The following is a 12881-nucleotide window of genomic DNA, read 5'->3' as shown; positions in this document are numbered from 1 at the left end:
TTTTTTTTAAAATATGTTGATAGATTTCTCACCTACAAATTTAATATAAATTGTTAGTTCTAATTTTAAAAAATCGAACTTGTGTGTGAACAAGAATTGCTTGTTTAGTAGTATAGAATAAAATTTATTACATTTTGATTATCATCGTCAACCATTCCTTTTCCATTCACAAATGTGTATAAACTCATTACAATCTCAAAGTGTTAATTCTGGAAATGGGACAGCACAGGGGACTTTTTATGCTGGTTTGGTAACTTTTGATAAAAAAACTATCATTTATACTGTTGTAACTACAACTGCACTGAAAGGGAATATTCTTATTCTTGCATTCAGAGATATTTTAATTTATGATATACAGCAATACTTATTGGAAAAGGCGGTTTGGACAGCCATGGAGTGTGTTTTACAGAGAACCACCCATTCACAGACGACTCTTTGGAACACGTGGGATGCTGAGCTGACCCACAGACGGGCCGTGGGCAGGGACAGATAAGAATAATTCTCCGACAATTGACATCAATCAAGTAATTGAGCGTCCATAGTCGTGTGCTGGCACCTTCACCCGCCCGGCCCAGCACACCCCAACAGCAAACAGCTAACACTACAACTGCCACTCTCTCACATCACTAAACACAACGCATGCACGCCTGAAGTCAAGTTAAAAAAATCATTTCAAAACTTATTAATCAAACCAAATGCAAGTAAGTTGCATCAAGCATACAAAAAACACACCACACAAACACAATAAAAACACTGAAAAAGGGCATACATACTAAACCACAATTACATACCAACACCACCTTAATTTTCATAAAACCATTTTTTTTTATTTGGAAAATTACTTATCATAGAATGTTTTAACACTTGCCATGTCTGTGTAATTTCTTGCAGAAAAATATTGAGATAACATGCCTTTAACGGAGCCTGAAGATGATTGAAAATTAACACTTTTAAATACCACAGAAAAGAACCAATGCTTGAAACCACAGAGAAACAAAAAAATAATTGTGATACTTCGCAGCACTTGGCCGACCATGGAAAAAAATTGATAGTCGCAAACTGACAATTGACAAGCAAATTTTGGATCAGGGTTACTACAGTCCCGTATCTTAAATCATGTTAAAACTGTGGGTACATAATGTAGGACAGTCAACAACGGAACCCTATTGCCGTTACTACTTCATCACAGGTTTCTAGTTTGTAAAACCTGTACATAAAAATTTTTTACAAACTGTTTTGTAATTTTTCTCTACGGGAAATATTGAATTATGTTAAAGGATTGAGAAAATATTTTCAACCTAGGCATGTGAGCTAACCTTTAAAGCTTCAAGTAAAAATAAAGCCTTTTGTATGAAGCACAAAAACGTGAGGTATTTAAGTTGCCTATTTCTGACAGTCTACTCACTCCCCGACAAACAAAATGTGTGATAGGTAAAGAGATAGTAAGTGTAACTCCCTGCAGACCCTCGTGGCCATGACAGTGACAAGTGACAAGTGACAAGTGACAAGTGACGAGAGCGAGCTCACCAGCGGCCAAGGCAGGGCACCACTTCTCCAGGAGCTGCAGGCCCTTGGAGGTGTTGAGTGGCTTGGCCGGGCCGTTGTAGACGCAGTTCTGAGCCGTGCCGCTCGAGTCCTCGTGGCACTGGCCGTACCACACGCAGTGGCCACCGCCCTCCGCCGTCCCCTGCCACACAGTCACGGTCCATTCACAACCACTCTAAACGTAGACAGTTCTGAGCCATGCCACTCGAGTCCACGTGGTACTGGCCGTACCACACGCAGTGGCCACCGCCCTCCGCCGTCCCCTGCCACACAGTCACGGTCCATTCACAACCACTCTAAACGTAGACAGTTCTGGGCCGTGCCGCTCGAGTCCTCGTGGCACTGGCCGTACCACACGCAGTGGCCACCGCCCTCCGCCGTCCCCTGCCACACAGTCACGGTCCATTCACAACCACTCTAAACGTAGACAGTTCTGGGCCGTGCCGCTCGAGTCCTCGTGGCACTGGCCGTACCACACGCAGTGGCCACCGCCCTCCGCCGTCCCCTGCCACACAGTCACGGTCCATTCACAACCACTCTAAACGTAGACAGTTCTGGGCCGTGCCGCTCGAGTCCTCGTGGCACTGGCCGTACCACACGCAGTGGCCACCGCCCTCCGCCGTCCCCTGCCACACAGTCACGGTCCATTCACAACCACTCTAAACGTAGACAGTTCTGAGCCATGCCACTCGAGTCCACGTGGTACTGGCCGTACCACACGCAGTGGCCACCGCCCTCCGCCGTCCCCTGCCACACAGTCACGGTCCATTCACAACCACTCTAAACGTAGACAGTTCTGGGCCGTGCCGCTCGAGTCCTCGTGGCACTGGCCGTACCACACGCAGTGGCCACCGCCCTCCGCCGTCCCCTGCCACACAGTCACGGTCCATTCACAACCACTCTAAACGTAGACAGTTCTGAGCCATGCCACTCGAGTCCACGTGGTACTGGCCGTACCACACGCAGTGGCCACCGCCCTCCGCCGTCCCCTGCCACACAGTCACGGTCCATTCACAACCACTCTAAACGTAGACAGTTCTGAGCCATGCCACTCGAGTCCACGTGGTACTGGCCGTACCACACGCAGTGGCCACCGCCCTCCGCCGTCCCCTGCCACACAGTCACGGTCCATTCACAACCACTCTAAACGTAGACAGTTCTGGGCCATGCCACTCGAGTCCACGTGGTACTGGCCGTACCACACGCAGTGGCCACCGCCCTCCGCCGTCCCCTGCCACACAGTCACGGTCCATTCACAACCACTCTAAACGTAGACAGTTCTGAGCCATGCCACTCGAGTCCACGTGGTACTGGCCGTACCACACGCAGTGGCCACCGCCCTCCGCCGTCCCCTGCCACACAGTCACGGTCCATTCACAACCACTCTAAACGTAGACAGTTCTGAGCCATGCCACTCGAGTCCACGTGGTACTGGCCGTACCACACGCAGTGGCCACCGCCCTCCGCCGTCCCCTGCCACACAGTCACGGTCCATTCACAACCACTCTAAACGTAGACAGTTCTGAGCCATGCCACTCGAGTCCACGTGGTACTGGCCGTACCACACGCAGTGGCCACCGCCCTCCGCCGTCCCCTGCCACACAGTCACGGTCCATTCACAACCACTCTAAACGTAGACAGTTCTGGGCCATGCCACTCGAGTCCACGTGGTACTGGCCGTACCACACGCAGTGGCCACCGCCCTCCGCCGTCCCCTGCCACACAGTCACGGTCCATTCACAACCACTCTAAACGTAGACAGTTCTGAGCCATGCCACTCGAGTCCACGTGGTACTGGCCGTACCACACGCAGTGGCCACCGCCCTCCGCCGTCCCCTGCCACACAGTCACGGTCCATTCACAACCACTCTAAACGTAGACAGTTCTGAGCCATGCCACTCGAGTCCACGTGGTACTGGCCGTACCACACGCAGTGGCCACCGCCCTCCGCCGTCCCCTGCCACACAGTCACGGTCCATTCACAACCACTCTAAACGTAGACAGTTCTGAGCCATGCCACTCGAGTCCACGTGGTACTGGCCGTACCACACGCAGTGGCCACCGCCCTCCGCCGTCCCCTGCCACACAGTCACGGTCCATTCACAACCACTCTAAACGTAGACAGTTCTGAGCCATGCCACTCGAGTCCACGTGGTACTGGCCGTACCACACGCAGTGGCCACCGCCCTCCGCCGTCCCCTGCCACACAGTCACGGTCCATTCACAACCACTCTAAACGTAGACAGTTCTGAGCCATGCCACTCGAGTCCACGTGGTACTGGCCGTACCACACGCAGTGGCCACCGCCCTCCGCCGTCCCCTGCCACACAGTCACGGTCCATTCACAACCACTCTAAACGTAGACAGTTCTGAGCCATGCCACTCGAGTCCACGTGGTACTGGCCGTACCACACGCAGTGGCCACCGCCCTCCGCCGTCCCCTGCCACACAGTCACGGTCCATTCACAACCACTCTAAACGTAGACAGTTCTGAGCCATGCCACTCGAGTCCACGTGGTACTGGCCGTACCACACGCAGTGGCCACCGCCCTCCGCCGTCCCCTGCCACACAGTCACGGTCCATTCACAACCACTCTAAACGTAGACAGTTCTGGGCCGTGCCGCTCGAGTCCTCGTGGCACTGGCCGTACCACACGCAGTGGCCACCGCCCTCCGCCGTCCCCTGCCACACAGTCACGGTCCATTCACAACCACTCTAAACGTAGACAGTTCTGAGCCATGCCACTCGAGTCCACGTGGTACTGGCCGTACCACACGCAGTGGCCACCGCCCTCCGCCGTCCCCTGCCACACAGTCACGGTCCATTCACAACCACTCTAAACGTAGACAGTTCTGGGCCGTGCCGCTCGAGTCCTCGTGGCACTGGCCGTACCACACGCAGTGGCCACCGCCCTCCGCCGTCCCCTGCCACACAGTCACGGTCCATTCACAACCACTCTAAACGTAGACAGTTCTGAGCCATGCCACTCGAGTCCACGTGGTACTGGCCGTACCACACGCAGTGGCCACCGCCCTCCGCCGTCCCCTGCCACACAGTCACGGTCCATTCACAACCACTCTAAACGTAGACAGTTCTGAGCCATGCCACTCGAGTCCACGTGGTACTGGCCGTACCACACGCAGTGGCCACCGCCCTCCGCCGTCCCCTGCCACACAGTCACGGTCCATTCACAACCACTCTAAACGTAGACAGTTCTGAGCCATGCCACTCGAGTCCACGTGGTACTGTCCATATCCCGTATCACGCAGTGGCCATAATTATGTTTCTGAAGAACGAGCAAAGCCATATATTTACACCCGAGAAAGTCACCGTCTATATCGGAAGCATCATTTCTACAGTTATATTTTGGTTAGATAAGTGCATGAAAATTGCTTTATTCATTCTGTCCCATAATCAATACAAAAGAATAAATACATTATTAGTAGTTTCCTAACATATTAACCTAATTTAAGGTGTCACTATATCAAATGTGCTTAATTTAGTTCATGTAAATTATAGTGACCAAATATACATGTTTCCTGTAGTTGAAGTAATCCACGTATTTTAATCTTCATTCAATCAACATTAAGTGGAAAGCATGGTTACTCCCTTTGATTTAAAATCAATTGCATGTAAACCCGGCCTCGCCAGGGCATGCACCATACATGCGACACCTGAACTTGTTTTCCCCGATACCGAGTTATCTCCGGCTGCTGTTTGCCTTGTTATCAATGACACACAGCTATTGTCCAGCACTCACTATCTCGACTCCCCACCTGAGATGAAGCACCCGTCCGAGAACTCACCCAAATAATAACAAACATGAGTGCGTACAATCACTGCAAGCGGGAATAGTTCTTTTGATGCTTTTTCATGTAATTTTAAATTAATTTGTTCAATTACATTTAGGTACAAATCATTTCATTTGTATTGTATCAAGTGATTTTGTTTGTTATATTAGGTTTCCGATTCATTTCGGTATATGTGGATGTATTTCATTTCCATTTGTATAGTTTCAGATTATTTCGGTTATTTCACATTAATGTGTACAGTTAGATAACCTTTCCCAACTTTTTAGTTCTTTCCTTTGATTAATTTCGTTACAATTCAAGCATTTAATCATTGAAATTCGATTCAATTAAAATTCTCTTGTTTCATTACAAATGCGTTCTTAATTACTGGGGGAGCAGACACGATTGGTGGACGACATACAAGACTAGAAGAGTGTGGGATTCATGTGGACGCTCTGTAGCTCTGCCAGCACTAGCCTCGACTGCCCTCACGGCAGAGTGGCGACCATCCCAACTGGTCCGTGCCCCAGTGTGCAGCAGTGTAGGTCGCTCATGAGACTGTGCACAACACTGGAGTACTTGCTGTTGCTTCCTACTGATGCCATATCCCGTCTCATGTCCGTAACGAGCATGTTCCTAGATCCATCCGCATATCATACTGTAACTAGTCCCTGTAAAGGTTGTTGTATAAATCCTCTAATATTAATTTCTGATCCCAAAATTATTTTGACCAGTATACATCTAGGTCACCAGCAACTGCACACAGGCACAGATCAGACAGTGAGAAGTCATCAGCCACGACATACAGTAAGCAGTGACTCTGGGACAATGGAAAACAGTTCAGGATGGCCGAACCGAAGCTCAAACGCAGATCCTCTGGGATGAGACTCCGAGTTGCCACTGCGCACTGGCTCCATATACAATCTTATATCTTAACTGAGACCATTCTTTTTGTATCAGTGCTACACCACGGTATCTACAATCTCTGGTTGAACCATTTTCAGGACTTGTTCAGAACTTTTAAATTAAATTTCATGACAACTAATGTATGTCTGTCATTTTTACATATAATAGGAAAATAAGCATAGCACAAAATATATCTATTCACAGAAATGAGCAAATTTTTTCTTGTCAGAAAGCTAAAACCTTTGCAGAGATAATTTCCACATGCTTTGAGTTAAAGTCTCCAACTACTTGAAATTTCCTTAATGTGAGACTGTAAACTGAAGCAAGACATCAAAAAATAAAATGCAAACTTATAATTTTGTGAATTTCAGCACCATTGCTGTTATTTAGGGACTATCCTGAATTCTGTGACCAGTCCTTCAGTTTCCTCACTTTCTTGTGACAGACATCTTGTACACCTGATTAATAAGTGTGTTTTCCAATGTTTTGAGTAGTATTAATCCTTTAACTCTTGATATTTTGCTGTAATTACCAATACTTATGGCTGGCCTATACAAAAATATTAATTATTCCACAAAAGATATTCTTGATTAGCAGTTTCTTTTAGCCAACATTTGTTTCGTTAATGTTTGTATTCAAGTCTCTCAAACCTAGCATAGTGACATTCAATGCTACTTCAACCTATTGTTTGTTTTCAGCATGAGAGAGAAAAATAACATTTCAAATCTACTCAAAGAATTTAAAGTTGACCATATTCCTTCTGGAATTTAACCCTACACAAACATCTGAAGATTTTGTTAGAGGTCATTTTGATAGCTTGTTAGTTAAACCCACTGCTGTTACTAAATTTGATCTCAAAGCACAAGTAACAAATGGCTTAGTAAAGGTTTTCAGTCTTTAATGGTACTATTCTAAGCTAGTTATAATCTTTTTTTTTTATTGTAAATATGTTCTGGTTTAAAATATGTTTTAAAATTTAGAGACGGAAATTGTCAAGCAGCCACAACCTTGCTATCTTACTAATTAAAAATAGTCAAACTAAATAATTAAACTTTTTTTAATAATCAGTGTCTACACAAATCTGTAGTAAAATTACTTGTCTTTTCCGTAACTTCCCATGACCGAAATTACAATTACCATGATACATTTTTTAATATAATTAAAAGTTTTGCAATTTTCCGAAATAAATACAGTCCAGCCTCCAACATCCCTACAGCTGCACTAGTTCCAGCATAACCTTGCATAGGTACACCCTAAAACACCACGTGGAGAAAAAGTACTCCAAGTCAGAGTGAAGGCATAACAGAGCATGAGATTTCCCCCTCATATTACTACCACTGAAGAATTCCATGTTTTAAAGTAAATTACCTGAATTTCAGCAACCTATTTCAACCTCCCTGAATTTCCAGAATGTGAACACATTGTTAATGTTGTTTTAGTTTTTGATAAGTATTTTGTTCTTAACACATTTACCGCTTGCCAATATACATGAAAGTAAGACTGTATTCAAGCGATAACTTTGTGTTTGTAATGATTTCATGTTTATAAACACTCCTAGTAAGTCAATAAAATATGTATTTTCATTATAAAAGTGCACAAGTGTAACTAACAAAATTTTCAACATCCGACGCTTGAATATATTGCAGTTTAAAAATTTTTTTAATTATTCATTCATTACAAGGTAAAAAAAAATTTCTAAAGCAAGCAAGCATAGAAAATAAAACTTCAGTATCTACAAAGAGTCAAAATTTTATAGACAAACTTCAGCCACAAGTTCATCCTGAAAAAGTAAGTTGAAAACATAACTTATGGTCACAAGTGTTTCTTAAGGCTGGTGTATACCTCAAACTGAAGATTCAATACTTGTTTGTTGCCAATAATAACAATGTTAAAGCCTGAACACTGAGCATCCAAATAAAGTTTAACCATTTTACAATCGCCGCAAAACTTATTACTGCCGTAAAATGATTTCATTGGAATACATTTTTTAACGTGTTGCTAGCCCTTATTTCAATAAAAAAAAATTATGACAGCAACAAGTCACGTGATGATTGTAGAAATATGTTTAATTAAACATTACACTAATGCCCTAATGAAGTTAGGTATGCAATAAACAGTGATAAATATTAGTATGTCATAGCAATAGTATGGATATATTACATAGTATATAATAGTAGGTATGAAATTATTACTGGAACAGAAGAAATTTAATCAGCAAATTCATTTTCCCGATAAAATTAACCCTCGCGGCAAGCAGACAGCTCGGAACAAGACTTGACTCACGACAACCCAGCAATGCGAGATGCAAACAAGCAAGCAATTGGACCCAGGAACCTTGGCTCGGGTGACTTCGCAAGTCGCGGTGACTGATCGTCTTATCACCAGCCGTGACTTCATCAATGTCAGAGCAGATTGCCCGCATTTCCCAACCATTTCCCAACAGTTCTGTCAAGAGGCTTCTCGGCTAGAGCCCACTGCATTCCAAAACAATCACCTCTCGAGTCACTGTTTCCACACCTCAGAGGGCACAACCACCAACAATAGTAAATTTAACTAGCTTCCCTGATCTCAGTTTTCACATATAACTAAAAATTTAGTGCTCTGAATCTTTAAGCCGTTCAATAAAAATAATGTACATTTCTGACAAATCGGCTATCTGTAATATGCTATTTACAGCACTAACACCTCTACTGGGATTAGACAATATAAGTTAAATTGCATAAGTTTACAACATTAGACTTTCCAAACCAATATCCAGAAATCAAAATACACAGCACATCTATTTTATCATACAAATTAAGATAATTTAAGATCATATACACAACTAAACTGTGTATGTGCAAGAGTAGCAATAGATCAAATAAGGTAGAGGAAAATACATCAAAAAAACTTCAAACACATTTTCCCTCAGATGAGAGAATCACATGAACTGCTGCCAACAGAACTGTTTTACAAATTTTGGAATACATACTTTTAAGAACCCCTGTTTACTAGAAATCCATATTCCTACAGAAAAAAAAACTTTCACACCTTTAAACCCATTTATCTACACATACTTTGCCATTAATTGAGAAGTTTCAAAAAGCATTTATTACCTTCTCCTAAATCCTTGGCAGATTCATAACTCCACAGCACGCCAAAAGATAAATATTTATGCATAGTCAATGACTAATCCATGCACAAATCATGGGAATTTAATCATTTGTCGAAATGCTACTGCTACGCTGATTCTTACTCATTTGCAAAGAAAAAATGTTGGTAGTGTTCAGTTGTCAGGATTTAACAAAAGGAACTCCTATTCCTTACCTGATGCCAAATCACTTTTCCAAATGAACAAAATGGTAAACATTAAGCAGTTGGACAGTATAGCAAATGGAAAGTATTAAAAGTACTACATGTAAGAGGGGACAGAATTTGTGGTATGTTTGACAGTTCAATGAAAAGCAATATGTGCACTGGTTGGGAATGTTTTTAATAATTCAACATTGGTAAACTAGATAGAGGGATGGGGGAGAGGAAGAAAAGAGGGTATGAGCTGGTTGGTGTTGTAAATTATGTTCCAGTTAAATCTTGAATTCTGGTATTTCATTGCTGATGTCAAGATTAACAGCGCTGATATGTATTGGTATTGAAAAAGATTTTTTTTTTCTTATGAGTGATTTTCATAGCTTTCCGTGCATTTGCTCTTCTACTCCTCTCCCAGAGTTGGTGAGGAAGTTGTAATCTGGGCAACCACAAGTGTTTCCACAGTGCGGGCTACCATTTCCACCCGCTGAGCCACCGGTGTAAATATAGACCGGACGATGGGTCGTAAAGTAGCGAGACAAATGCCATGTTGCCACCAACCTGACCTTGACTAGCATTCAAAAAGTAAGCTCCCAGCTACAAACAAGTACTCAACATGACCATCTCCACTAAATGACTGGTAATTTTGACAAAAACCTTTCCACTTCAAACCTGCCACACTGGCACATCAGTTATGTCCTATTGCTTTAAACTTTCATTATAACTAGGTATAGTCATTATTTTTAAATCTCTGTACGCTCCTTGGGTCTGTGGCTACTGCTTTCCTTACTATATCACACTAATGTACTGTAACATTTAAAAAAATTATTACTTAATATAAAAATAGTCACCTCCCAAACCCTAGGGCAAAATCTCAGTGCCCAAGTCTGTAAATGCACAAGTTCAACAAACTAGATTTAAAATAAAATTTATCTTTTTTTTACTCTCCAAGCTCATCTGAGAGTGAAAGGAACGCTATGTGGCAGGAAAACAATGATTTGCCTTGCATGAGACATCTGACTTGTAAAGTTACGTGAGGGTATTCTCAACCGTGAAGGTCATTCCCAGCAGCTCAATCTCCTTCCAACCAAAGGATTGCATGCACACTAGGTAAAATTTCCTTGGTGCTAAGCCTTCAGCAACTAAGGATAAATTGACATTTGTTTACAGGCATACTGTGTTTACTACTTAGAACAGAGATAGTGTGATGGTCAGACTTCTCTTCACCAAGAGAAGCAGGTTCAGACTTCTATATTTAACCAGAGGTTATCTCAGAGTACTCCTGCTCCCCACATCTCTGGCATTCCATCACCGCTCCATTCATGGATCTCTGTCACTGAACATCCTTGAGTTTGCCTATCTAACCTTTATGCCTGTCTCATAGGTCTATGTAGCAAGGTAAGATATATTACAATACACATTATTTATTACCAAAACACATTACATGCCTAACTGAGCATAAAATATCTTCCTACACAATACAGTGTCTGCATTATCATAATTTCCATCTACTATATGTAATCAACTATTGAATTTGAAAAATAAAACAAAATATTGATACAGTATTTTATTGTAATCAAGCAATAAATAGACTATATGCAATTACTTGATTGTGCTTCAAATTAACACAATTGTTTCTGTCCCTTACGTTTGGTTACTGTCAGTAAAAGTAAGTGTTATCAGTGTGAAACACGTTCTCAATTCAAGGTCACCCTGTTTCCAGACTGTCCCTGTACGCAGGAAACCTGAATGTGGGGCAAAGTACATTTTTACTCATATCTGGTTTCACATGTAGATATTACTGACCAGCTGGAAGGAGATAATACACAATAGACAATAACGAGCAGTTTACCGACATCTCGGCACGTCAAGTGTTATCCACTACGCTTTGCCCCCCCCCCCCCCCTTCCCCTTCTCCATTCCTGTAAGAAGCAGTCCAAGATAATTAACACAATGAACTCTTGTTACTTTTCATGGACGTCCAAGTTAGGGTTTATTTCTACAATAGGCATACTTCTAGGTAGAGAAGATACACTGGTAATTAGTTTTATTCACATTTAAGTCTTACCCAGTTGGTTCCAGTAACTATAAACCCAACAACTTCCCAACAGCCCAAATGAAAGGACCAACCGGTAGTCTGCATCCAAGAGTACACATTCCCAGACAGAGCTGGCACCAACACGCTGGTCATAATTACGTTAACCACACGTGTCCACTCTGCCGAGAGCATTACTGGCAGTTGTGATTAGTACAAGAGTCAGCCGGCACCTCCCGACAGACACGTAACACACACGCGCTCCGACAGTTCTCTGGAAACAGGGGTGGCTAACAGGCAACTCAAATTGGCATTGTGGACCCCCTTGAGGGGTTGAAAAATGTGGTAACCTAAACACTTTTGACAACATTCTGCCTTGGCATTAATAGCCCCATGTCAACGTTCCCACATTTCTCTCAAAGACAAGTATGTATGCTCTTCTTACGTACTAATATCCTAGGTTTAACAAGGATACACCCACAAAGCAAGCATTTAAATTATGTTTCAAATGTCTTTGAAATTTAATATAACTATAAAATTAGACAAATTTGACTCCATACTAAATATTCATTCCGCCCACATTTACAAAAATGTGGGGAAAAAGGCTGTCAGCAGTTAAGGAACCAAAATTCATTATCTGGCAATAATGATGCCCTCTGGGATTGGAGTCACCACGTTTGATTCTGAAAGCTGCTCTAAACATGACAAAAGCCCCAGTCTGTATGTGCCAAGTGACTAACCATCCTATAACCCTAATGGACCAATAAGATGTGTCAATATAACAAAGTCTCCCTCTGGTACCAAGGGCAATGTGCACCGTCTGAGTCACACACAAACCAATGAATGAACCAGAGCAATGAATCACTAATAAGGCTCAAACCACATGGTAATTAATAAGACAAGACTGCCACACATATTGATAAGCTCCATTAAATAATAAAGGTAGTTTCTGAACAGAGTAGCTTTTCCAGGGGAAAAATACGTTTATTGTTGCTTAGCTAACAATACCGACTAAATAACATTTCAGCAACTTTTAAATTATATTCAAGTACACATGGTGGGTATTTAATGTAATACCTATTTTTTTTTTTTTCATTTTGAATAATTTTATAATGTAAAGCAAGAGGAACCATCTACACTACTATCACCTACTGCAGCCTACTGCAGTTAGTCGAGTTGTGTGTGTGAATGGTTCCATTTTTTTGAGATGGTGCTGCTAGTTTTATGATTTCTGCTGTTAAAATTATATCGGTGAATGCAAAATGTCCGCTAGAATGAGTTGGAACCAAAAAGTCAATTTTGTTAAAAATGTCAATTT

The 12881-nt window shown here is 42.9% G+C and overlaps 1 protein-coding gene across 4 annotated transcripts in view; it reads right to left on the bottom strand.

Annotated features, from left to right (window-relative positions):
* LOC134543322 (NPC intracellular cholesterol transporter 1) overlaps nt 1-12881 on the bottom strand; it is a 59357-nt gene that overhangs the window by 42897 nt on the left and 3579 nt on the right. For all 4 annotated transcript variants that reach the window (XM_063388265.1, XM_063388266.1, XM_063388267.1 and 1 more), the window contains exon 2: nt 1528-1687. In XM_063388265.1, the coding sequence (XP_063244335.1) occupies nt 1528-1687 (160 nt within the window). The remainder of the gene's footprint in view (nt 1-1527; nt 1688-12881) is intronic.

Source organism: Bacillus rossius (genome assembly GCF_032445375.1).
Source record: "Bacillus rossius redtenbacheri isolate Brsri chromosome 9 unlocalized genomic scaffold, Brsri_v3 Brsri_v3_scf9_2, whole genome shotgun sequence".
Taxonomy (NCBI): domain Eukaryota; kingdom Metazoa; phylum Arthropoda; class Insecta; order Phasmatodea; family Bacillidae; genus Bacillus; species Bacillus rossius.
Note: the sequence above shows the minus strand (reverse complement) of the source record. Positions and strands in the feature narration are given on the sequence as shown.